We start from the raw sequence: 27675 nt of genomic DNA on the forward strand, positions 1-27675 counted from the left end.
CGAAGCATGAGCATGCACTTGGTAGTGCTTCGAAAAGGTATGCAGACTAGACCAAGTGGCAGGCTGACAGACCTGCTGAGCCGTAGCCTGGTGCCTAAAAGCCCAAGAGGCACAGACAGCTCTGGTCGAGTGTGCCTTGATCCCCGGCGGGAGAGGCACCTGAGAACCCAGGTAGGCATCCGAAATGGTGGACCTAATCCAACGGGCTAAGGTCGGCTTAGAAGCAGGGAGGCCCTTGCGCCGACCTGTGGTTAGCACAAAAAGAGAGGTGCACCGCCTAAGAACAGCGGTGCGAGACACATAGATCCGGAGCGCACGCACCAGATCCAAAGTATGCAACGCTTTTTCAAAGCGATGAACAGGAGCCGGACAAAAGGAAGGTAGGGTAATGTCCTGGTTAAGGTGGAAAGGAGAAACCACCTTAGGGAGAAAGTCCGGAGTCGGACGGAGAACCACCTTGTCTTGATGAAAAAACAAAAAAGGGGACTCCGAAGAGAGCGCAGCTAAATCAGATACTCTCCTAAGGGACGTTATGGCCACTAGAAAGACCACTTTCTGTGAAAGACGAAACAAAGAAACCTCCCTAAGAGGTTCAAAGGGGGGTTTCTGCAAAGCCGTGAGAACCAAATTGAGGTCCCAGGGATCCAAGGGCCGCCGGTAAGGCGGAATGATGTGAGACGCACCTTGCATGAAGGTGCGGACCTGAGCCAGCCGGGCGATACGCCGCTGGAACAGCACTGAGAGCCGAGACTTGTCCCTTAAGCGAGTTGAGGGATAGTCCCAGCTGCAGACCGGACTGTAGAAAGGACAGAAGGGTCGGCAAGGAAAAAGGCCAAGGAGAATGGCCAGAAGAACGACACCAGGACAGGAAAATTTTCCAAGTCCTGTGATAGATCTTGGCAGAGGAAGACTTACAGTCCCGAGTCATCGTGGAGATGACATCAGGTGGGATACCAGAAGCCGTCAAAATCCAGGACTCAAGAGCCACGCCGTCAATCTGAGAGCCGCAGAATTCTGGCGGAAAAACGGACCTTGTGAAAGAAGGTCTGGACGGTCCGGAAGATGCCACGGCGCCTCTACGGACAGATGAAGCAGGTCTGGGTACCAAGCTCGCCTGGGCCAGTCCGGGGCAATGAGAATGACTCGACGGCCCTCCATTCTGATCTTGCGCAGAACTCTGGGCAAGAGAGCTAGAGGGGGAAACACGTAGGACAGACGAAACTGGGACCAGTCTTGAACCAGAGCGTCCGCTGCGAAGGCCTGAGGATCGTGGGAGCGAGCCACGTAAATCGGAACCTTGTTGTTGTGACGGGATGCCATTAGGTCCACGTCCGGAGTGCCCCACTTGCGGCAGATTGACTGAAACACTGTCGGATGCAGGGACCACTCGCCACTGTCCACGGTTTGACGGCTGAGATAATCTGCCTCCCAGTTTTCCACGCCTGGGATGTGGACTGCGGATATGGTGGACTTGGAGTCCTCCGCCCATTGGAGGATACGTTGTACCTCCAACATTGTCAGGCGGCTGCGTGTCCCGCCTTGGTGATTCATGTAGGCAACCGCTGTCGCGTTGTCTGACTGGACTCAGATGTGCTTGCCCGCCAATAGGTGGTGAAAAGCTAGGAGAGCCAGGAGCACAGCTCTGGTTTCCAGCACATTGATCGAGAGGGCTGACTCGGACGGACTGTGCTCGGTGGTGGAGACATACCGCTCCCCAGCCGGATAGACTGGCATCCGTGGTGAGAATCACCCAGGACAGAGCCAGGAAGGAGCGTCCCTGAGACAGAGAGGGGCCGAAGCCACCACTGAAGAGAGCTCCTGGCTTGTGGCGACAGAGCCACTAACCTGTGCAAGGAGGAAGGCAGCTTGTCCCAACAGCGGAGAATGTCCAGCTGCAGAGGATGCAGATTGAACTGGGCAAAGGGAACAGCCTCCATTGACGCTACCATCTGACCCAGCACCTGCATCAGGTGCCTGATGGAATAACGGCGGGACCTCAGCAGAGAGCGCACCGCCAATTGGAGGGATTGCGGTTTGATCAAGGGCAACTTCACAAGTGCCGGAAGAGTCTCGAACTGCATCCCTAGGTACGTGAGACTCGGTCGGAGTCAGAATGGATTTGGGCAGATTGACAAGCCACCCGAATTGGGCTAGAGTGGCAAGAGTGAGCGAGACACTCCGCTGACAGTCTGCGCTGGATGAAGCCTTGACTAGAAGGTCGTCCAGGTAAGGAATCACTGCCAACCCCTGGAGGTGCAGAACCGCAACCACTGCTGCCATGACCTTGGTGAATACTCGAGGGGCCGTGGCTAACCCGAAGGGGAGAGCCACGAATTGGAAATGTTCCTCCGATTGCAAAACGTAGCCAACGCTGGTGAAACTGCAATTGGCACATGCAGATAGGCATCTCTGATGTCGATGGATGCCAGGAAATCCCCTTGGGTCATTGAGGCAATGACTGATCGCAGAGACTCCATGCGAAAATGCCGCACCTGAACATGCTTGTTGAGAAGCTTGAGATCCAGGATGGGCCGGAAGGAACCGTCCTTTTTGGGGACTAGGAAGAGATTTGAGTAGAAACCTCTGAACCGTTCCCGGGCGGGAACTGGTACAAATCACTCCGTTGGCCTGCAAGGATGCCACGGCCTGAGAGAAGGCGGCGGCCTTGGATCAGGGGGGAGTTGACAGAAAAAAATCTGTTTGGCGGGCTGGAAGAGAATTCTATCCTGTAGCCGTGGGAGATGATATCCCGCACCCACTGATCGGAGACGTGTTGAAACCACGCGTCGCCAAAGAGGGAGAGCCTGCCACCGACTAAGGACGTTGCTGGCGCGGACAGATAGTCACGAGGAGGCTGCCTTAGTGGCAGCAGCTCCTGCGGTCTTCTGTGGACGCTCCTTTGTGCGCCAGTTGGATTTTTGGTCCTTGGCTGAGTTAGTGGACGAGGCAGAGGGCTTAGAGGACGACCAGTTGGAGGAACGAAAAGGAACGAAACCTCGATTGTTTCCTACCCTGGACAGGTTTCCTGGTTTTGGTTTGTGGCATGGAAGTACTCTTCCCGCCAGTAGTTTCCTTAATAATTTCATCCAGCTGTTCACCGAACAGCCGGGACCCAGCAAAAGGGAGCCCAGCAAGGTACTTCTTTGAAGAAGCATCTGCCTTCCACTCTCGAAGCCACAAGATCCTGCGGATAGCGAGGGAATTAGCCGAAGCCACCGCAGTGCGGTGAGAGGCCTCCAGCATGGCAGACATGGCATAGGATGAAAAAGCGGAGGCTTGGGAAGTTAAGGCAACCATCTCGGGCATAGATTCCCTGGCGAGGGAATGCATCTCCTCTAGAGAAGCAGAGATGGCTTTGAGAGCCCACACTGCTGCAAAAGATGGGGAGAACGAGGCCCCTGCCGCCTCATATACAGATTTTGCCAGAAGGTTAACCTGACGGTCAGTGGAATTTTTAAGAGAGGTGCCATCAGCCACTGATACCACGGTCCGGGCTGAAAGTCTAGATACGGGGGGGGGGTCTACCTTTGGTGAATGAGCCCACTCCTTGACCACCTCAGGTGGAAAGGGAAAACGGTCATCAGAACCACGCTTTGGGAAGCGTTTGTCAGGACAGGCCCTAGGCTTGGTCACAGCGGCCTGAAAACTGGAGTGGTTAAAGAACACTTTGTCCTCTTAGGCGAGGTAACCTGGTGCTTTTCTGCCAGAGAGGGTTGCTCCTCTGATACTGGCGGATTGAGGTCCAGTACAGAATTAATGGACGCAATCAAATCACTAACATCTGAGTCACTTTCGGACAGATCAATGGGGCACACTCTGAAACAGAGCCACGGGGCGAGGAAGGGGAGGAAGCCGTACATCTCCTCTTAGGAGGACGGGGCCTGGGACCAGATGAAGAATCCTCTGTGAGCTCCGCTGAGAGCCCTAGCAGCAGAGGCACCCTGTGAAGGGGGCTGATGCATGTTCAGCAAAGTCCGGGACAGCTGTCCCATGGAGTCGGCAAAAGACTGGGAGATAGACCTGGTTAAGGATTCTACCCAAGCCGGGGGTTCAGCCACAGGAGCAGGAGCAGCCTGAGAGACCATTGGGGGTGAGACTCCAGGCTGAGGCACCGCCAGGTTAGAGCAGGCATCACAATGTGGAAATGTGCTCGGATCAGGCAGCACGAGCTTACATGCAGTGCACACTGAGTATAGCTTTGCCTTGCTCCTCGTGTGAGACATGCTGCTGGAGTGGGGGCTCTGCCAGAGTGACCCCCAGAGAGTATATACAGAGGCCCACAACCAAAGGTTGTGGCTTACCAGACCGCTGGAGCGGTGTTGTGTGCCCTCCAGATCCCAAAGCCCGGACCCCCAAGCACCTCAGCAGGGATGCTGCAGCCAGTGATGATCGCAGAGAAAACCGCTGATAAAATGGCGCCGGAGCGAGGAGAGGGGGCGGGGCCAACTCTGAGAGCGGGATCTGGAGGGCCAAAGAGATTTACAGGGGAGGAGACACGTACTCAGAAGAGTGTCTCTCCCTTGTGCAAATCGGCCGCTGGGCGGAGCCGCACTGTCCCTCTGCATGAATGACATGCGAGGGCAGTGAAAACGAAAGTAGGCCTCCGGCGAAGCCGGGGCCTAAATTTGAGCGGTGCGGCCGGCGCGCAGGCACCATTGGTGCGGTTCTCAGGCGAAAGCCAGAGAACCGGCCGGAAATGTTAGAAAACTCACTCAGCACACTCTCCCACCATAATAAAATACAGGGACCCCCAGAATATAAACCTCTCAGGTACTTAGCTTGCTGAGACGCAGGGCCAGGTCCCTGGGGATGAGTGCTCCATCCAGCAGGATCCTGAAGGGCTGCGGATGGAGACCGGTCTCCTGCAAAGCATGGAGAACCGTGCTGGCTCCCACTTCAAGCCAGAGCCCGAGGGATGGTGAAGGAGCGCGGCATGTAAGGCTCCAGCCTTGTAATCAACCTTAACAGCACCGCCGACACAGTGGGGTGAGAAGGGACATGCTGGGGGTCCAGACATGGACCCGCTTTTCTTCAAACTTCTTTGCAAAAATGAAAAATCAGATGAGAATGCATGTGTGGATGTATGCCTCCTGAACACAAAGCAATGAACTGGCTAGATCTGGTTTCTCCAGGGGGTGTATAGGCTCAGAGGGAGGAGCTACACTTTTTAGTGTAGTACTTTGTGTGTCCTCCGGAGGCAGAAGCTATACACCCAATGTCTGGGTCTCCCATAGGAACGATAAAGAAGAAGGGAATTTTGTTTACTTACCGTAAATTCCTTTTCTTCTAGCTCCTATTGGGAGACCCAGACAATTGGGTGTATAGCTTCTGCCTCTGGAGGCCACACAAAGTAATTACACTTTAAAAAGTGTAACCCCTCCCCTCTGCTATACACCCTCCCGTGCATCACGGGCCCCTCAGTTTTGGTGCCAAAGCAGGAAGGAGGAAACTTATAAATTGGTCTAAGGTAAATTCAATCCGAAGGATGTTCGGAGAACTGAACCATTAACCAAAGAACAATTGAACATGAACAACATGTGTACACAAAAAAACAACAGCCCGAAGGGAACAGGGGCGGGTGCTGGGTCTCCCAATAGGAGCTAGAAGAAAAGGAAATTTACGGTAAGCAAACAAAATTCCCTTCTTTGTCGCTCCATTGGGAGACCCAGACAATTGGGATGTCCAAAAGCAATCCATGGGTGGGTAACAGAATACCTCGATAAAAAGAGCCGGAAACCGGCCCCCTCTTACAGGTGGGTAATTGCCGCCTGAAGGACTTGCCTACCTAGGCTAGCCTCTGCCGAAGCATAGGCATGCACCTGATAGTGTTTAGTGAAGGTGTGCAGACTCGACCAGGTAGCCGCCTGACACACCTGCTGAGCCGTAGCCTGGTGCCGCAAAGCCCAGGACGCGCCTACGGCCCTGGTAGAATGGGCTTTAAGCCCTGAAGGAATCTGAAGCCCCGATGAACGGTAGGCTTCAAGAATCGGTTCCTTGATCCACCTAGCCAAGGTTGACTTGGAAGCCTGAGACTCCTTACGCTGGCCAGCGACAAGGACAAAGAGCGCATCCGAACGGCGCAGGGGCGCCGTGCGAGAAATGTAGATTGAGTGCTCTCACGAGGTCTAATAAGTGCAAATCCTTTTCACATTGGTGAACTGGATGAGGGCAAAAAGAAGGCAAGGAGATATCCTGATTGAGATGAAAAGAGGATACCACCTTGGGGAGAAATTCCGGGACCGGACGCAGGACCACCTTATCCTGGTGAAAGACCAGGAAGGGGACTTTGCATGACAGCGCTGCTAGCTCAGACACTCTCCGAAGTGAAGTGACTGCCACTAGGAAGGCCACTTTCTGTGAAAGGCGAGATAGAGATCTCCCGCATCGGCTCGAAAGGTGGCTTCTGGAGAGCCGTCAGCACCTTGTTAAGATCCCAGGGTTCTAGCGGACGCTTGTAAGGTGGGACTATGTGGCAAACTCCCTGCAGGAACGTGCGGACCTGCGAGAGTCTGGCTAGACGCTTTTGAAAAAACACTGAAAGCGCAGACACTTGTCCCTTGAGAGAGGCAAGAGACAAACCCTTGTCCAATCCTGATTGAAGAAAGGAAAGAAAAGTGGGCAATGCAAACGGCCAGGGAGCAAAACCCCTATCCGAGCACCAGGCTAAGAAGATCTTCCAAGTCCTGTGGTAGATCTTGGCGGACGTTGATTTCCTGGCCTGTCTCATGGTGGCAATGACATCTTGAGATAAACCTGATGAGGCTAGGAGCCAAGACTCAATGGCCACACAGTCAGGTTGAGGGCCGCAGAATTCAGATGGAAAAATGGCCCTTGAGACAGCAAGTCTGGTCGGTCTGGGAGTGCCCACGGTTGCCCCACCGTGAGGTGCCACAGATCCGGGTACCACGACCTCCTCGGCCAGTCTGGAGCGACGAGGATGGCGCGCCTGCAGTCGGACCTGATCTTGCGTAACACTCTGGGCAGAAGTGCCAGAGGGGGAAATACATAGGGTAGTCGAAACTGCGACCAGTCCTGAACTAACGCATCTGCCGCCAGCGCCCTGTGATCCTGAGACCGTGCCATGAATGCCGGGACTTTGTTGTTGTGCCGAGACGCCATTAGATCGACGTCCGGCGTTCCCCAGTGGCAACAGATCTCTTGAAACACGTCCGGGTGAAGAGACCATTCCCCTGCGTCCATGCCCTGGCGACTGAGAAAGTCTGCTTCCCAGTTTTCTACGCCCGGGATGTGAACTGCGGAGATGGTGGAGGCTGTGGCTTCCGCCCACAGCAGAATCCGCCGAACTTCTTGGAAGGCTTGACGACTGCGTGTGCCGCCCTGGTGGTTGATGTATGCAACCGCCGTGGCGTTGTCCGACTGTATTCGGATCTGCCTGCCCTCCAGCCACCGCTGGAACGCTTTTAGGGCTAGATACACTGCCCTTATCTCCAGAACGTTGATCTGCAGGGAGGACTCTGTCGGAGTCCAGGTTCCCTGAGCCCTGTGGTGGAGGAAGACCGCTCCCCACCCTGACAGGCTCGCGTCTGTCGTGACCACAGCCCAGGATGGGGGCAGGAAGGATTTTCCCTTCGACAAAGAAGTGGGAAGAAGCCACCACTGAAGGGAGGTTTTGGCTGCTCTTGACAGGGAAACGTTCCTGTCGAGGGACGTCGACCTCTTGTCCCATTTGCGGAGAATGTCCCACTGAAGTGGACGCAGATGAAACTGCGCAAAGGGAACTGCTTCCATTGCTGCCACCATCTTCCCTAGGAAGTGCATAAGGCGTCTCAAAGAGTGTGACTGACCCCGAAGAAGAGATTGGACCCCTGTCTGTAGTGAACGCTGTTTGTCCAGCGGAAGCTTCACTATCGCTGACAGGGTATGAAACTCCATCCCGAGGTAAGTCAGGGATTGGGTCGGTGTCAATTTTGACTTTGGGAAATTGATGATCCACCCGAACCTCTGGAGAGTCTCCAGGGCAATGGTCAGGCTGTGCTGGCAAGCCACCCAGGAGTGTGCCTTGACTAGGAGATCGTCTAAGTAAGGGATCACCGAGTGGCCCTGAGAGTGTAGGACCGCCACCACTGTTGCCATGATCTTGGTGAAGACCCGTGGGGCTGTCGCCAAGCCGAATGGCAGTGCCACGAACTGAAGGTGTTCGTCCCCAATGGCGAAACGCAAGAAACGTTGATGTTCGGGTGCGATCGGCACATGGAGATAAGCATCCTTGATGTCCATCGATGCTAGGAAGTCTCCTTGTGACATTGAGGCGATGACCGAGCGGAGAGATTCCATCCGAAACCTTCTGGTGCTGACATGCTTGTTGAGCAGTTTGAGGTCTAGAACGAGACGGAAAGATCCGTCCTTTTTTGGCACCACGAACAAGTTGGAGTAGAAGCCGCGACCATGTTCCTGAGGGGGAACGGGAATCACCACTCCTTCTGCCTTCAGCGCATTCATCGCCTGAAAGAGTGCAGCGGCTCGCTCTGGGGGCGGAGATGTTGTGAAGAAACGAGTTGGAGGACGAGAGCTGAACTCTATCCTGTAACCGTGAGACAGAATGTCTCTCACCCATTGGTCTTGGACATGTGGCCACCAGGCGTCGCAAAAGCGGGAGAGCCTGCCACCGACCGAGGATGCGGTTTGGGGAGGCCGAGAGTCATGAAGAGGCCGCCTTGGTGGCGGTGCCTCCGGCGGTCTTTTTAGGCCGTGCCTTAGACCGCCATGCAGAAGGGTTTCTCTGGCCCTTCTCCGACCTGTTTGACGTGGAGGAACGTGACTTGGCCGAAGGCCGAAAGGACTGAAACCTCGATTGAAACTTCCGCTGTTGAGGTTTGTTTTGTTTAGACTGGGGTAAGGACGAGTCCTTTCCCTTGGATTGTTTAATAATTTCGTCCAATTGCTCGCCAAACAAACGGTCGCCAGAAAATGGCAAACCGGTTAAGAATTTCTTGGAGGCAGAGTCTGCCTTCCATTCACGTAGCCACATGGCTCTGCGGACTGCCACCGAATTGGCGGATGCTACCGCTGAACGGCTCACCGAGTCCAGGACGGCGTTCATGGCGTAGGACGAAAAAGCCGACGCCTGAGAAGTCAGAGACACAACCTGCGGAGTAGCGGTGCGTGTGACCGCCGTAATCTCAGACAGATAAGCTGAGATAGCTTGGAGCGCCCACACTGCCGCAAATGCCGGAGCAAAAGATGCTCCTATGGCTTCATAGATGGATTTCATCATGAGCTCTATTTGCCTGTCAGTGGCATCCTTGAGCGATGAGCCATCTGCCACTGAAACCACAGATCTGGCCGCCAGCCTAGAGACTGGAGGATCCACTTTTGGACACTGAGCCCAACCCTTCACTACTTCCGGGGGGAAGGGATAACGTGTGTCATTAAGGCGCTTAGTAAAACGCTTGTCCGGGTATGCTCTGTGCTTCTGGACAGCATCCCTGAAATTAGAGTGATCGACAAAGGCACTCAGTGTACGTTTGGGAAACCGAAACTGGTGTTTCTCCTGCTGTGAAGCCGCCTCATCTACAGTTGGAGTTGGAGGAGAAATTTCTAGCACCTGGTTGATGGACGCTATAAGGTCATTTACTATGGCGTCCCCTTCAGGTGTATCTAGATTGAGAGCACCGTCAGGGTCTGAGCCCTGAGCTGCGCTTTCCTCTTCATCCTCTAGAGAGTCCTCATGCTGAGACCCTGAGCAGCGTGATGAAGTGGAGGAAGGTCCCCAGCGAGCCCGCTTCACCGGTCTGGGACTGCGGTCCGAGTCGGAGTCCTCACCGTGGGACCTATGTGTCACCTCAGGAGCAGATTGCTGCGCCAACTGAGGGGGACCTGGGGACGAATAACGCACAGTGCCCTGCATCTGTGTTGTTGGTCTGGACTGCAAGGTTTCTAGTATCTTAGCAGACCATTTGTCCATAGACTGAGCCATGGACTGTGAAAGCGACTCAGACAGTTTGTCAGCCAAAACTGCAAACTCTGTCCCTGTCACCTGGACAGTGGGAACCGGTGTCTCTACCTGAGCCGGGGGACCCACCAGTGCGTGAGGCTCCGGCTGAGTGAGTGTCACAGGGGCCGAGGATTGCACACAATGAGGGTAGGTGGAACCTGCAGGTAGCATAGCCGCACATGAGGTACAGGTTGCAAAAAAAAGCCCGTGCCCTGGTACCCTTGCTCTTTGCAGACGACATGTTGTTGTCCTCCAAGAGATCAGTAAGGGATCACCGTGAACACTGAGGGATATATATATATATAGCCCCAAGTTACAGTACAGCCGAAACAGCCAATGAATGTGTGTGTGTATATATTTATACATACATACATACATACATACATACATACATACATACATACATACATACATACATACATACATACATACATACATACATACATACACATACACATACACATACACATACACATACACATACACATACACATACACATACACATATATATACACATATATATACACATATATAAATATACATACATTAATATACATACATTAATATACATACATACATACATACATACATACATACATACATACATACATACAGTTCGGCACTCTGGGGAGTCCAGCACCGGCAGACCGGTGTGGCTTACCAACCGCTTGTGTGGCCACCAGATTCCCTGCCCCGGGTCTCCCTCAGCTGCAGCCAGAAGTTCTCCACCGCAGACTGTGCTGAAAAAATGGCTGACGGCGGTCTCTGAGGAGGAGGGAGGCGTGGGCGTAGTCACAAAAGTGCGGGAATCTGGTGCCCCAGCGTGAGTAGTGAGGGGGGCGGAGGACAGCTCAGTACTCCAGCCCTCACTGTCGGCGTCATACCGACCGTCCCGCCCTTTTCCCTGACTGGCAGGCCTGGGGGCAGGAGAATCCAATACTAGGCCGCAAAAGCCGGGGACTAAAGTTAAAACCGCGGCCGGCCGGCAGTGCACGGTCGGCGCGGTAGTCCCGGACCCATATCCCCGCCGCAGTCGCTGCAGCGTCCGGGCCCAAGGTGCTTTATGCGCCGTCCCAACGGGGACACAGAGTACCTGTGGATGCAGGGCCATGTCCCTGACGATACTCCGTCTCCTGTCCGGCAGATTCCCCCAGGGGCTGGTCCCAGTGTCTGGATGACCGGATAGGATCCCACTTCCCCAGAGCCCCTAAGGGATGGGGAAGGAAAACGGCATGTGGCTCCAGCCTGTGTACCCGCAATGGGTACCTCAACCTTAACAACACCGCCGACCTGAGTGGGGTGAGAAGGGAGCATGCCGGGGGCCCCATAGGGGCCCTCTTTTCTTCCATCCGATAAAGTCAGCAGCTGCTGCTGACTAAAACGTGGAGCTTGCGTGAATGTGTGCCTCCTTCAACACAAAGCAAAAAACTGAGGGGCCCGTGATGCACGGGAGGGTGTATAGCAGAGGGGAGGGGTTACACTTTTTAAAGTGTAATTACTTTGTGTGGCCTCCAGAGGCAGAAGCTATACACCCAATTGTCTGGGTCTCCCAATGGAGCGACAAAGAAATTCTCTTTTTCTTTATCGTTCCTATGGGAGACCCAGACCATGGGACGTTCCAAAGCTGTCCCTGGGTGGGAATAAACAGAAAAAACTAAGAAGTAGGCGGAACCTAACTGAAGGATGCGTCTGCCCAAGCTCGCATCTGCCGAAGCATGAGCATGCACTTGGTAGTGCTTCGAAAAGGTATGCAGGCTAGTCCAAGTGGCAGCCTGACAGACTTGCTGAGCCGTAGCCTGGTGCCTAAAAGCCCAAGAGGCACAGACAGCTCTGGTCGAGTGTGCTTTGATCCAGAGTATGCAGCGCTTTCTCAAAGCGATGAACAGGGGCCGGACAGAAGGAAGGCAAGGAAATGTCCTGGTTAAGGTGGAAGGGAGAGACCACCTTAGGAAGAAAGTCCGGAGTCGGACGGAGAACTACCTTGTCTTGGTGAAAAACCAAAGAAGGTGACTCCGAGGAGAGCGCAGCCAAATCAGAGACTCTCCTGAGAGAAGTTATGGCAACTAGAAAGGCCACCTTTTGAGAAAGACGATACAAAGAAACCTCCCTAAGGGGCTCAAAAGGGGGTTTCTGCAATACCGTGAGGACCAAGTTAAGGTCCCAGGGATCCAAGGGCCGCCGATAAGGCGGAATGATGTGAGACGCACCTTGCATGAAGGTGCGGACCTGAGCCAGCCGGGTGAGACGCCGCTGGAACAGCACTGCTAGAGCTGAGACTTGTCCCTTGAGAGTTGAGGGACAGTCCTACCTGCAGACCAGACTGTAAAAAAGACAGAAGGGTCGGCAAGGAAAATGGCCAAGGAGGATGGCCGGAAGAGCGACACCAGGACAGGAAAATTTTCCAAGTCCTGTGATAGATCTTGACGGAGGAAGACTTACGGGCCCAGAGTCATAGTGGAAATGACTTCATGAGGAATACCAGAAGCCGTCAAAATCCAGGACTCAAGAGCCACGCCGTTAATTTGAGTGCCGCAGAATTCGGGCGGAAAAACTGACTTTGCGAGAGTAAGTCTGGACGGTCCGGAAGATGCAACGGCATCTCTACGGACAGTTGGAGCAGGTCCGGATCCCAAGCTCGCCTGGGCCAGTCCGGTGCAATGAGGATGACTCGACGGCCCTCCATTCTGATCTTGCGCAGGACTCTGGGCAAGAGAGCAAGAGGGGGAAACACGTAGGACAGACGAAACTGGGACCAATCCTGAACCAGAGCGTCCGCGGCCAAGGCCTGAGGATCGTGGGAGCGAGCCACGTAAACAGGAACCTTGTTGTGACGGGATGCCATTAGGTCCACGTCCGGAGTGCCCCACTTGCGGCAGATTGACAAACACTGCCGGGTGCAGGGACCACTCGCCACCGTCCACGGATTGACGGCTGAGATAATCTGCCTCACAGTTTTCTACGCCAGAGATGTGGACTGCGGATATGGTGGACTTGGAGTCCTCCGCCCATTGAAGAATGCGTTGGACCTCCAACATTGCCAGGCGGCTGAGTGTCCCGCCTTGGTGATTGATGTAGGCAACCGCTGTCGCGTTGTCTGACTGGACTCGAATGTGCCTGCCCGCCAACAGGTGGTGAAAGGCTAGGAGAGCTAGAAGCACAGCTCTGGTTTCCAGCACATTGATTGAAAGGGCTGACTCGGACGGAGTCCAAGTGCCCTGTGCTCTGTGGTGGAGATATACCGCTCCCCAGCCGGATAGGCTGGCATCCGTGGTGAGAATCACCCAGGACGGAGTCAGAAAGGAGCGCCCTTGGGACAGGGAGAGGGGCCGAAGCCACCACTGAAGAGAGCTCCTGGTCCATGGCGACAGAGCCACTAACCTGTGTAAGGAGAAAGGCAGCGTGTCCCAACAGCGGGGAATGTCCAGCTGCAGAGGGCGCAGATGGAACTGGGCAAAGGGAACCGCCTCCATGGACTCCACCATTTGACCCAGCACCTGCATCAGGCGCCTGAGGGAATAACGGCAGGGCCTCAAAAGAGAGCGCACTGCTAGCCGGAGAGACTGCCGTTTGACTAAGGGCAACTTCACAAGTACCGGCAAAGTCTCGAACTGCATCCCTAGGTACGTGAGACTCTGTGTCGGAGTCAGGGTGGATTTGGGAAGTTTGACAAGCCACCCGAATTGGGCTAGAGTGGCGAGAGTGAGCGAAACACTCCGCTGACAGTCTGCGCTGGATGGACCCTTGACCAGAAGGTCGTCCAGATAAGGAAGCACTGCCAACCCCTGGAGGTGCAGGACCGCAATCACTGCGGCCATGACCTTGGTGAATACCCGAGGGGCCGAGGCTAACCCGAAGGGGAGAGCCACGAATTGGAAATGATCCTCTCCTATCGCAAAACGTAACCAACGCTGGTGTGACACTGCGATTGGCACATGTAGATAGGCATCTCTGATGTCGATGGACGCCAGGAAATCCCCTTGGGTCATAGAGGCAATGACTGATCGCAGAGACTCCATGCGAAAATGCCGCACCCGGACATGCTTGTTGAGAAGCTTGAGATCCAGGATGGGCCGGAAGGTACCGTCCTTTTTTGGAACTAGGAAGAGGTTTGAGTAAAAACCTCTGAACCGTTCTCGAGCAGGAACTGGTACAATCACGCCGTTTGCCTGCAAGGATGCCACGGCCTGTGAAAAGGCGGCGGCCTTGGAGCAGGGGGGAGTTGAGAGAAAAAAATCTGTTTGGCGGGCTGGAAGAGAACTCTATCCTGTAGCCGTGAGATATGATATCTCTCACCCACTGATCGGAGACTTGCTTTAACCAAGCGTCGCCAAAGTGGGAGAGCCTGCCACTGACTAAGGACGTGGCTGGAGCGGGCCGAGAGTCATGAGGAGGCTGCCTTAGTGGCAGAACCTCCTGCGGACGCGCTTTTGTGCGCCAGTTGGATTTCTGATCCTTAGCTGAGTTAGCGGACGAGGCGGAAGGCTTAGAGGATGACCAGTTGGAGGAACGAAAGGAACGAAACCTCGATTGATTCCTACCCTGGGCGGGTTTCCTGGTCTTGGTTTGTGGCATGGAAGTACTCTTCCCGCCAGTAGCTTCCTTAATGATTTCATCCAGCTGTTCACCAAACAGCCGTGAACCAGCAAAAGGGAGCCCAGCAAGAAACTTCTTGGAAGAAGAATCTGCCTTCCACTCTCAAAGCCACAAAATCCTGCGGATAACAAGAGAATTAGCTGAAGCCACCGCAGTGCGGTGAGCAGCCTCTAGCATTGCAGACATGGCATAAGATGAAAAAGCTGAAGCCTGAAAGGTTAAGATAACCATCTCAGGCATAGATTCCTTGGTGAGGGAATGCATCTCCTCTAGAGAAGCAGAGATGGCTTTGAGAGCCCACACTGCTGCAAAAGTCGGGGAAAACGTGGCCCCCGCAGCTTCATACACAGATTTGGCCAAAAGGTCAATCTGACGGTCAGTGGAATCCTTAAGAGAGGTGCAGTCAGCCACCGACACAACGGTCCGGGCTGAGAGCCTAGACACCGGAGGGTCTACCTTTGGGGAGTGAGACCACTCCTTGACCACCTCAGGTGGAAATGGAAACCGGTCATCAGAACCACGCTTTGGAAAGCGTTTGTCAGGACAGGCCCTGGGTTTGGTAACAGCGGTCTGAAAACTGGAGTGGTTAAAAGAACACACTCTTCACTCTCTTAGGCGAGGTAAACTGATGTTTTTCTGCCAAAGAGGGTTGCTCCTCTGATACTGGCGGATTGAGATCCAGCACAGAATTAATAGAAGCAATCAAGTCACTAAGATCTGAGTCACCCTCAGAGAAATCGATGGGATACATAGCCTCCGAGCCACCTGTGAGGGCATCCTCCCCATCTTGCGAGTCAGCTCTTGAGACAGAGCCGTGGGATGAGGAGGGGGAGGAAACCCTGCGCCTTCTCTCAGAAGGACGGGGTCTGGGACCAGATGATGAATCCTCCGTGAGCTCCGATGGACGGAGGTCAGAGGATAGGGATCCTAAAGGACCCTTAGCAAGAGCATTAGAGGCACCCTGTGAGGGGGGCTGATGCATATTCATCAAAGTCCTGGACAAAAGTCCCATGGACTCAGCAAATGACTGGGATATGGACCTAGAAAAGGACTCTACCCAGGCCGGGGGTTCAGCCACAGGTGCAGCAGCAGCCTGAGAGACCACTGGGGGTGAGACTCCAGGCTGTGGCACCGCCAAGTTAGAGCAACCATCACAGTGTGGATAAGTGCTCGGCTCAGGCAGCAGGAGCTTACATGCAGTGCATACAGAATAAAGCTTTGGAGCCTTGCTCCTTGTGTGAGACATGCTGCTGGAGTGGGGGCTTTGCAGAGAATGAACCCCAGGGAGAATATACAGAGGTCCACAACCGGAGACCGGCTGTGGCTTACCAGACCGCTGGGTGCGGTTGTTGTGTGCCCTCCAGATCCCGAAGCCCAGTCTCCCAGTGCACAGCACCTCAGCAGAGATGCAGAGTGCAGAATGTCCCAGAGCAGAGTAAACACTCAGTGAGAAATGGCCGCCGGAGCGAGGAGAGGGGGCGGGACTAGGGGGCGTTCCTATAGAAGAGCAGGAAGTGGAGGGCTATAGAGACCTGCAGGGAAGGAGGGACGCCCCAGCAGTGGGGAGTGTCCCTCCCCTGTGTAGAACGGCCGCCGGGAGGAGCCAAGCCTGTCCCTCTGCATGAGTGACATGCGAGGGCAGGAAAACGAAACTAGGCCTCCGGCGAAACCGGGGCCTAAAATTTAAGCGGCGAGGCCGACAAGCAGGCACAATCGGCGCGGTTCTCAGGCAAAAGCTAGAGAACCCGCCGGAAAAGTCAAAATAATCATATACAGCATACTCTCCCCATACAATAAAGAACCGGGACCCCCAACACAAACGTCTCAGGTACTTAGCTGCTGAGACGCAGGGACAGGTCCCTGGGGATGAGTGCTCCGGTCCAACAGGATCCTCAAGGGGCTGTGGATGGAGACCGGACTCCTGCCAGGCATGGAGACCGTGCTGGCTCCCACTTCAAGCCAGAGCCCAGGAGGGATGGTGAAGGAGCGCGGCATGTAAGGCTCCAGCCTTGGAAATCAACCTTAACAACACCGCCGACACAGTGGGGTGAGAGGGGACATGCCGGGAGTCCAGACTTGGACCCGCTTTTCTTCAAACTCTTTCCAAAAATCAAACAAATCAGATGAGAATGCATGTGTGGATGTATGCCTCCTGAACACAAAGCGATAAACTGGATAGGACTGGCTCTCCAGGGGGTGTATAAGCTCAGAGGGAGGAGCTACACTTTTAAGTGTAGTACTTTGTGTGTCCTCCGGAGGCAGAAGCTTATCACCCATGGTCTGGGTCTCCCATAGGAACAATAAAGAGAGGATTTGGGGTACTCATCATAAAATCAGCCTTCATTGCAGGACACAGTAGCCTCCCTTTCTTTTGAGTTTGTATTTCCATAGCTAACCAGTATCAAGTCTGTGGCTTCCCCAACTGCTTACTCTGATTAGCTTTGGATCAGTTGGTTAGAGGAGGGGGATAACTTTTTTGCAGTGTCAGCAGTATACATCCATGGTTTGACATGTCACCCCAGTGAGTTTCTAAGATTTTACAGTGAGAACCCAAAATTTTCTTAAAAAAAAAAAACAAAACAAACACCTTTGTTATGAAGTCCAGATTAATTTGTTTTCTTACTGCCATGAAATATTTGTTGACTTTTCACCTAATACTTAAAAAAATTTTGCACACGGTTTAAAGCCGCCATCACATTTAACGACTTACCAGCGATCCAAAAAAACGATGCGACCTGATAAGGATCGCTGGTAAGATGTCACACAGTCAGACCTTACCAATGACGCAGTAACGATGAGCGACCTGTATAGGAGGTCATTGGTAGGTGTCAAACACAGCGATGAGTCCTGCCCAGCAGGACATTGCCTTTGAACAAAATTGTCTGAACCACTCAGCAACAACTAGCAATCTCACAGCAGCGGCCTGATAGCTGGTAGGTGTCACAACGAGATCGCTGGCGAGATCGTTGCTGCGTCACAGAAACGGTGACACATCAACAATCTTGTTAGCAACTCGTTGTGTGTGACGGGGTCTTAAGAATGGTGTGCAAACTAAAAAATGTTTGTTTTGGTCTATGACCTGTTTTGTAACTTAGCACATAAGGTCTCACAATTTGATAGATGGTGCAAAATATGTGCCAAAATAATTGGTGTACATAAAATCAAATCATGCTAGAAAACTGGGACTGAAGAATATTTGCACCAAATTTTGCAACCCTTTCAAAAGTTACAAGTGATGAATCAGCCAAAAAACATCTGAATTCCCCAAAACCACAAACTCTGCAATGGAGAACAAAAACATCCGATAAAACAAAAATTTAATATAAATAGAGTTTAGAAATAGTGCAAAATAAAAAAATTAATCAAATTAGGCGCAAGTGAAAAACCACAAAAAAAAAAAAAAAAAATGAATAAAAAGGTGAAATTGAAGAAAAAAAAAATAAAAATGAAAAGAGCACAAAAAAACAAAAAAAAACAAAAAAGAATTATAAAGATTACCTTCACAAACTCAATGGAAAACAGTTTCTTGTACTCCATCTCCTTGAAGAAACTGCTGAAGATCAGATCATGAATCAGTTTTTTAAGTCCTGAATAGAAGAAGATGCATGGAATTAACACAAAATTAGTAATTTCATTTTAATTTTTCCATTAATCAATATCTACTACTATGTAAAGATTCAGAAATAGAATATTTATGAAGCAGGGATTGATTAATGAAAAGAGAAATTAGATTAACTTTTAATTGCAGCTTTAACCCCTTCACTGATGTGTCAGTTTGATGCCTGAGGTCTGTACGAGTTTGTAGACACTAATGAGCGAGTTTTGAAATACTTTTAATGCAAGTGAATGGGGAAAACTCGCAATGTAACGAGTAACCCGAATGCCGCACTATTCGTGCGAGTAGCAAATAGTGCGGCATTAGTGTTACTCGTTACTTTGCGAGTATTCCCCATTCACTTGCATTGCACTATTCGGAATGAACACATGAGTGTTAGAAAGTACTTGTTATGAGTACTGCGAATCCGAGTATTTTGAAACTCTTCGTAGACACTAAACATGTATAGGTTTACTTTTATCTAAGGGGTTAAAAGATCAAAAAGTGGCACATATTTTGTGTAATTTTCCGAAACCTACAGCGCTCTCATTTTTTGGGATCTATGGCTTAGTGATTGCTTTTTTTTTGTGTCTCCAGCTGACGTTTTTAACAGTACCATTTGTGCACAGATGCTACATTTTGATCGCCTATTGCATTTTGCGGCAACCAAAACAAAAAAACCCAAAAGAAGGGAATTTTGTTTACTTACCGTAAATTCCTTTTCTTCTAGCTCCAATTGGGAGACCCAGACAGTGGGTGTATAGCTACTGCCTCTGGAGGCCGCACAAAGAACTACACTTAAAAGTGTAAGGCCCCTCCCCTTCTGGCTATACACCCTCCCGTAGGAGTACGGATTCCTCAGTTTTAGTACCAAAGCAAGAAGGAGGAAAGCCAATAACAGTTTCAAAAACAAATTCAATCCGATAAGATCGGAGAACTTAAGAAACAACATGAACAACATGTGCACCCGAAAAAACGAAACCCTAAGAACAAATAGGGCGGGTGCTGGGTCTCCCAATTGGAGCTAGAAGAAAAGGAATTTACGGTAAGTAAACAAAATTCCCTTCTTCTTTTTCGCTCCTAATTGGGAGACCCAGACAGTGGGACGTCCAAAAGCAGTCCCTGGGTGGGTAAAAAGATACCACATGAACGGGCTGTCAGACAGCCTCTTCCTACAGGTGGGCCACCGCCGCCTGAAGGACCTGTCTACCTAGGCTGGCATCTGCCGAAGCGTAGGTATGCACTTGATAGTGTTTGGTAAACGTGTGCAGACTCGACCAGGTAGCCGCCTGGCACACTTGCTGAGCCGTAGCCTGATGCCGCAATGCCCAGGACGCACCCACGGCTCTGGTAGAATGGGCCTTCAGTCCAGATGGGATCGGAAGCCCAGCAGAACGGTATGTGTGAAGAATTGGTTCCTTGATCCACCGCGCCAGGGTGGATTTGGAAGCTTGCGATCCCTTATGCTGACCAGCGACTAGGACAAAGAGCGCATCAGAACGGCGTAGAGACGCCGTGCGAGAAATGTAAATCCTGAGTGCTCTCACCAGGTCCAACAGATGTAAACCCTTTTCAAATTGGTGAACTGGATGCGGACACAAAGATGGCAAAGTGATATCCTGATTGAGATGAAAGGAAGAAACCACCTTGGGAGAAAACTCTGGAATTGGACGCAGTACTACCTTGTCTTGGTGAAACACCAGGAAGGGAGATTTGCAAGATAACGCCGCTAGCTCGGACACTCTTCGAAGAGACGTGACCGCCACAAGAAAAACTACCTTTTGTGAAAGCCGAGAAAGGGGAACCTCTTTCAAAGGCTCGAAAGGCGGCTTCTGGAGAGCAATGAGAACCTTGTTCAGATCCCAGGGTTCCAATGGCCGTCTGTAAGGAGGAACGATATGACAAACTCCTTGGAGAAACGTGCGTACTTTAGAAAGCCGTGCCAAGCGCTTCTGAAAGAATACGGATAGCGCGGAGACTTGACCCTTAAGCGAGCTAAGCGACAAACCTTTTTCCAACCCAGACTGCAGGAAGGAAAGAAAAATTGGCAATGCAAATGGCCAGGGAGAAAACCCTTGAGCCAAGCACCACGCTAAGAATATCTTCCACATCCTGTGATAGATCTTAGCTGAGGATGGTTTTCTAGCCTGTCTCATTGTGGCAACAACTTCATGAGATAAACCTGAGGCCGCTAGGATCCAGGACTCAATGGCCACACAGTCAGGTTCAGGGCCGCAGAATTCAGATGGAAAAACGGCCCTTGAGACAGCAAATCTGGACGGTTTGGTAGTGTCCACGGTTGGCCTACCGTGAGATGCCACAGATCCGGGTACCACGACCTTCTTGGCCAATCTGGAGCGACGAGTATGGCTCGATGGCAGTCGGACTTGATTTTCCGGAGAACTCTGGGTAACAATGCTAGAGGTGGGAACACATAGGGGAGTCGGAATTGCGACCAATCCTGAACCAAGGCGTCTGCCGCCAGCGCTCGGTGATCGTGAGACCGTGCCATGAAAACTGGGACCTTGTTGTTGTGCCGTGACGCCATCAGATCGACGTCCGGCGTCCCCCAGCGGCAACAGATCTGCTGAAACACGTCCGGGTGAAGGGACCATTCTCCTGCGTCCATGCCCTGGCGACTGAGAAAGTCTGCTTCCCAGTTTTCCACGCCTGGGATGTGAACTGCGGATATGGTGGACGCTCTGCTTTCCACCCACGTCAAAATCCGCTGGACTTCTTGAAAAGCTTGGCGACTGCGTGTTCCCCCTTGGTGGTTGATGTACGCCACCGCCGTGGAATTGTCCGACTGAATCCGAATCTGCTTGCCTTCCAGCCATTGTTGGAAGGCTCGCAGGGCAAGATAGATTGCTCTGATTTCCAGAACATTGATCTGCAGGGTGGACTCTTCCTGAGTCCACGTCCCCTGAGCCCTGTGGTGGAGAAACACCGCTCCCCACCCTGATAGGCTCGCATCCGTCGTGACCACTGCCCAGGACGGGGGAAGGAACGACTTTCCCTGTGACAATGAGGTGGGGAGAAGCCACCAACGCAGAGAGTCCTTGGCAGTTTGAGAGAGGGAGACAGTCCTGTCGAGGGACGTCGATTTCCCATCCCATTGGCGTAGAATGTCCCATTGTAGAGGGCGCAGATGAAACTGCGCGAACGGGACTGCCTCCATTGCTGCTACCATCTTTCCTAGGAAATGCATGAGGCGCCTCAGTGAGTGCGACTGGCTCTGAAGGAGAGATTGCACTCCAGTCCGTAGCGAGCACTGCTTGTCCAGTGGAAGCCTCACTATCGCTGAGAGAGTATGAAACTCCATGCCAAGATAAGTCAGAGATTGGGTCGGGGTTAGATGAGACTTTGGAAAGTTGATAATCCACCCGAAACTCTGGAGAGTGTCTAGTGCCACCTTCAGACTGTGTTGGCATGCCTCTTGAGAGGGTGCCTTTATAAGCAGGTCGTCTAGATACGGGATGACCGAGTGACCCTGCGAGTGCAGAACAGCTACTACTGCTGCCATGACTTTGGTGAAGACCCGGGGGGCTGTTGCCAGACCGAAAGGTAACGCTACGAACTGTAGGTGTTCGTCGTGTATGACGAAGCGTAGGAAACGCTGATGCTCTGGTGCAATCGGCACGTGGAGATACGCATCTTTGATATCTATTGATGCTAGAAAATCTCCTTGAGACATTGAGGCTATGACGGAGCGTAGGGATTCCATCCGGAACCTCCTGACTTTTACGTGTCTGTTGAGCAACTTTAGATCCAGGACGGGTCGATACGATCCGTCCTTTTTTGGGACCACAAACAGATTGGAGTAAAAACCGTGACCTTGTTCCTGAAGAGGGACGGAGGTCACCACTCCTTCCGCCTTTAGAGCGGCCACCGCCTGCAACAGAGCATCGGCTCGGTCTGGTGGTGGAGACGTTCTGAAGAAACGAGTTGGCGGACGAGAACTGAACTCTATCCTGTACCCGTGAGACAGAATATCCCTCACCCAACGGTCTTTGACGCGTGACAGCCAAATGTCGCCAAAGTGGGAAAGCCTCCCACCGACCGCGGGTGTGGGAATCGGAGACCGCAAGTCAGGAGGACGCCGTCTTGGCAACGGTTCCTCCGGCTGTCCTTTTTGGGCGTGACTGAGACTTCCAAGAATCTGAGCGTCTCTGGATTTTTTGAGTCTTTTTTGACGAGGCGAATTGGGACCTGCCCGGTCCTCGAAAGGACCGATAACCAGACTGACCCTTCCTCTGTTGGGGTTTGTTTTGTCTGTGTTGCGGTAAGGATGAGTCCTTACCCTTGGAGTGTTTGATGATTTCATCCAAACGCTCTCCAAACAATCGGTCACGAGAAAAAGGCAAATTGGTTAAGCACTTCTTGGAATGAGAATCTGCTTTCCAATGTCTCAACCACAGGGCCCTACGCAAAACAACGGAGTTGGCTGACGCCACTGCCGTGCGGCTTGTAGCGTCAAGAACAGCATTAATCGCGTACGACGCGAATGCCGCCATTTGCGAGGTCAATGGTGCTACCTGCGGGGCAAATGCACGTGTGACGGAGTCAACTTGCACAAGCCCGGCTGAGATAGCTTGGAGTGCCCATACGGCCGCAAAAGAAGGCGCTAATGACGCTCCAATCGCTTCATAGATGGATTTCAGCCAGAGCTCCATCTGCCTGTCAGTGGCATCTTTAAGTGCCGCTCCATCTTCAACTGCAACCAAGGATCTAGCTGCAAGCCTGGAAATTGGAGGATCCACTTTTGGACACTGGGTCCAACCCTTGACCACCTCAGGGGGAAAAGGGTAGCGTGTATCTTTAAGCCGTTTAGGAAAACGCCTTTCAGGATAAGCGTGGGGTTTCTGGATTGCGTCTCTAAAGTCAGCGTGGTCCAGAAAAGTGCTTAATGTACGCTTAGGGTATCTGAAATGGATTCTCTCGTGCTGCGAAGCTGACTCCTCTACAAGAGGAGCTGGTGGGGAAATATTTAACATCTTATTGATGTTAAATATAAGATCATTAACTATGGCGTCACCATCTGGTGTATCTAGATTGAGAGCGGTCCCAGGATCAGAATCCTGATCAGTTACGTCCGCCTCATCACCCATAGATTCATCTCGCTGGGATCCTGACCATTGAGATGAATGTGAAGGCCCGTCATAGCGAGCCCGCTTAGGCTGCCCGGGGCCATCGTCCGAGTCAGAGTCTTCACCCTGAGGTGTATATGCCCGTCCCGGAGCTTGGTGGTAATTCAGCTGAGGGGGATCAGGGGGCAATGATTGCACAGTGTCCGTGGCCTGAAGTACAGGCCTAGCTCGCAATGTGTCAAGAATTTGTGACATAGTGAGAGACATTCTGTCAGCAAAAGCTGCAAACTCAGTTCCTGTCACCTGGACAGCATTCACAGGTGGTACACCCTGGGTCACGTCCAGCAGAGGTCCCGACTGTGCAAGCGCCGCAGGGGCCGAGCACTGCACACAATGGGGGTCCGTGGAGCCTGCCGGTAGAAAAGTCCCACATGCGGTGCAGGAAGCATATAATGTCTGTGCCTTGGCACCCTTGCGTTTTACGGACGACATGCTGCTGGCTCTCTGCAATGTGAGAGAGTCTATAGCCAAAGGGCGACCAGCGCTATGTAATACCAAGTATTTGTAGAAACAAAATACTAAGAACACTACTGGCACAAGAGGGGGTGAGCCCTGAGGGCTGCTTACCGCCCGCTGAATAGCGGGTAAGAGGCGCAGAATTCCTTGTCTGGGTCTCCCCGGCTCCCCTCTGCAGCTCAGCGTGTCAGCAGGAATGGCTGCCGGCGTCTGTGGAGAGGGGCGGTCCGTGGGAGTTTCCAAACAAAAGTGCGGGAAACAGTGTCCCCTCTGTGCCGATTGTGAGGGCTGGAGTATGTAAAAACGACTCCAGCCCTCGGCGCTGATGCACTGGCCAGCGTCCCGCCCCTCTCCTGACTGGCAGGTCTGGGGGCGGGAACGAACGGAAGCAGGCCGCAAAAGCCGGGGACTCGAGTTATCAGCGCGGCCGCCGTAAAAGCGCGGGCCGCGCTGAAGTCCCCGGCGCACCACAAGTGCCAGCCGCGCCGCAGTCCCAGCGGCCGGCGCGACCGATTCCCAGAAGTGTGCCTGCTTCAGCGAAGCTGAATGAGGCCATGGCACAAGCGCCGTAGCGCTGATGTCCCCCGGCGCACTACAACACCCAGCATGCTGCGGTGTGAGCGCCAAATGCACGGGGACACAGAGTACCTTGAGGAAGCAGGGCCATGTCCCTGATGTACTCCGCTCCATCCAGCATCTTCTCCAGGGGCTGTAGATGGAGCACGGTCTCAGTGCCTGGAGACCAGTAAATCCCACTTCACCCAGAGCCCTGTAAAAAGGGATGGGGAAGGAATCAGCATGTGGGCTCCTGCCGCCGTACCCGCAATGGGTACCTCAACCTTACAAACACCTCCGACATACAGTGGGGTGAGAAGGGAGCATGCTGGGAGCCCTGTATGGGCCCTCTTTTCTTCCATCCGACAGTCAGCAGCTGCTGCTGACTAAAAACAATGGAGCTATGCGTGCGTGTCTGACCTCCTGCGCACAAAGCTAAAACTGAGGAATCCGTACTCCTACGGGAGGGTGTATAGCCAGAAGGGGAGGGGCCTTACACTTTTAAGTGTAGTTCTTTGTGCGGCCTCCAGAGGCAGTAGCTATACACCCACTGTCTGGGTCTCCCAATTAGGAGCGAAAAAGAAACCTTAATTTTGGTGTTTGGAATTTATTTGCCGATATGCCATTTACCGATCAGATTAATTGATTTCATATTTAGATAAATTGGGAGATTCTGAACACAGCGATAAAGTGTGTGTGTATGTATTTTGTAATCCTTTAAGGGGGCAAAGGGGGAGATGGGTGGGGGATTTGAACTTTGGGGTTTTTTTTAATTTAAAAGGTTTCATTTTTTTTAAATTTACAAGTCCCTCTAGGGGGCTATAAGTATCAGCAGTGTGCTCGCTCATTCTGTTCTTCCGATCAGAGCAGCACTGCTCAGATCGGAAGAAATGATCATCTCTTGTAACCCGAAGTACTCTGCTGCTTGTTAAAGGACCTGAGTCAGGAGAGCTACAGGAGTCATCAGATGACGCTGTGCTACCATGACCACCAGAAGTCTGATCACATTGATCTGATGGTTGAGGCCAGTGAGTATGATTACCGCGATTGCCATTAAAATGGCCCTGTCCTGTTTTGACAGCGCCATTTAAGAGGTTAACAGGTACAGGTGGAATGAGATTCCACTCATGCCTGCAAGGTACACATGGCTGCTGTACAAATCAGCAGACGTGTGCGGATCCCGCATGTGTAGATTAACACTGACCACAGGGACGTAATATTACTGCACGCAGTCGTTATGGGGTTTAATGTCAGACATGCATGTCACTGTTGGCTTTGTTGCCCAAGTATTGAACCCATAGTGCTAGCTGGTTACAAAATTAGCATACCACGTAGTTTTCTGGAGTCTGTTTTAGGGATTCCCAAAAGCAATCAGATGCAATGGACTATATAATTCCTGCAGGGGCCGGAGAAACAAAATGCAACAAGAATTAGACAGGTTGACCTTAATCAGCCTCCTGTTCCAGCGGGACACCTCTGGTTGGGGAGGTAAATGTAGATTCATAGGTGTTTATTGGCTTTTTTTTTTTTTTTTTTTTTTTAGAGCGTTTCTGCAAAAATCTAAAATCCAAAAATATCATAATATTGATTTGAGTGTCCTCCTGGACACCGCATGACCTCTCCGCAGGAGACCGCAGCTGCCCGTGTCCACCATCAGGGTTCGGGGCACTGCGGACTTCAGTTCTCCCTATGGAGAATACTCGGGTCTCCGCAGCATAAATGGAAATTTCACCAGATTACTTGGTTGTACGAGATACATTTATATTTTTCCATGGATTCAGCCTAAATTGCTCATAGTGATCTTTGTGACCTTACCAACTCTGCATTGGAACAATGTTTAAGGCTATGTGCGCACTGGAAAATGGAATTTTCTCAAGAAAATTCCGCAGGCAAAGATTACCGCACCCGCGGTAAACCGCACCCAAAAACCGCATACGGTTTGCCGCGGTTTTACCGCGGTATTGCCACGTGCGGGTTGGTACATGTGCTTTATTGCATTCAATGCAATAAAGCACATTGGAAAAAAAAAAAAAATCATTTCCTTCTGAGATAGATAGAAGAATAGATAGAGGGATAGATAGAGGGATAGATAGATGGCTGCATTTCTCACGGTCGGCAGTGAGTTCACATTACCAGCCGTGGGAAATGACTGGTAATTACCTCTGCTGTCTCGCTGCGAGGCTGCATTCAGCGCTGTGTGTCAGTCGCGGCTGGATGTAAGCAGCGCAAGACCTATGGATTACGTCGAAGCTTTCTTTCGGGAGGGGTTAATAAAAAAGTCAACGAGGCTTATTTATGTTTTATTTAAAATAAAGGATTTTTCGGTGTCTGTGTTTTTTCACTTTACTTACGGGTTGTTGATCATGTCAGCTGTCACAGACGCTGCCATGATCAAGCCTGGACTTAGTGGCGGCGATCCGCCGCCATTAACTCCTTGTATTACCCTGACTGCCACTGCATCACGGCAGCAGGAAGAGCTGGGGACACTCCGGTACTGCCGCATAATTGATGCGACAGTCACGTGGCAGCTGCGGCTGATATTCTCGGCTGCGGGAGGGAGGCGGGGGACATTAACCCTACCCCTCTCCCTCCCCAGCCTGAGAATACCGGGCCGCCGCTGTGTGCTTACCTCGGCTGGACGGTAAATATACAGCGGAGCCCGTGTGTTTTGTTTTCTATATTTGTTTGCTTTCTATGTGTGTTCTATGTCTGTGTGATCTGTGTGTGTTTACTCTGCTCCGCTTCCTCTTCCTGTCATAATGACATCACTTCCCTGCAAAACCGCAGGCAAGCGATTTACATTACCACAGGTAAACCGCGAAATACCGCAGGGAATACCGCAGGAAAACGCAGTGAACCGCACAGAATTTGCTGCCTGCGTTATTCCCTGCGGGATTTCACGATTACATGGCAGACAATGGAGTGAAATCCCGCAGCGACGTGCGGAAAAGAATTGACATGCAATCGTTTTTGCTGCGGGAATCCCGCAGCAAAACATGCAGCTGTCAAATTCCGCCTAGTGCGCACAGGATTTTTTTTTCCCATAGGTTTTGCTCATGATTCACTGCAGAGATGTTATGAACATTTTCTGCAGCGAAACATGCAGCAAATCCGCGGCAAAATCCGGTAAGTGCGCACAGGGCCTTAGGGTGCCATCTTGACTTGATTCGAATATTCGAGACTGTAATGATGAACTTTTCCTATGACCCTCAATCTACGATTTTAGTATTTTTTTTCTCTCCCATTATATTGACAAACCTTTGTACATAATCTTCTTGGTCCTGGATTTTTTATTTCCCTTATGGTCTCTCCCATATCTTGGGACATTTATTTGGTTTGCAAGATATTTCTAAAAAAGGTGCTATTAACATGA

The 27675-nt window shown here is 51.9% G+C and overlaps 1 protein-coding gene across 2 annotated transcripts in view; it reads right to left on the bottom strand.

Annotated features, from left to right (window-relative positions):
- Window positions 1-27675, bottom strand: part of UBR1 (ubiquitin protein ligase E3 component n-recognin 1) — a 311682-nt gene that overhangs the window by 200926 nt on the left and 83081 nt on the right. For both annotated transcript variants that reach the window (XR_012727818.1, XM_075331219.1), the window contains exon 10: window positions 18048-18136. Coding sequence is in view for 1 of the 2 variants with exons in the window: in XM_075331219.1 (XP_075187334.1) it covers window positions 18048-18136 (89 nt within the window). In the remaining variant the exon portion in view is untranslated. The remainder of the gene's footprint in view (window positions 1-18047; window positions 18137-27675) is intronic.

This window comes from Anomaloglossus baeobatrachus, chromosome 12 (genome assembly GCF_048569485.1).
Source record: "Anomaloglossus baeobatrachus isolate aAnoBae1 chromosome 12, aAnoBae1.hap1, whole genome shotgun sequence".
NCBI lineage: Eukaryota > Metazoa > Chordata > Amphibia > Anura > Aromobatidae > Anomaloglossus > Anomaloglossus baeobatrachus.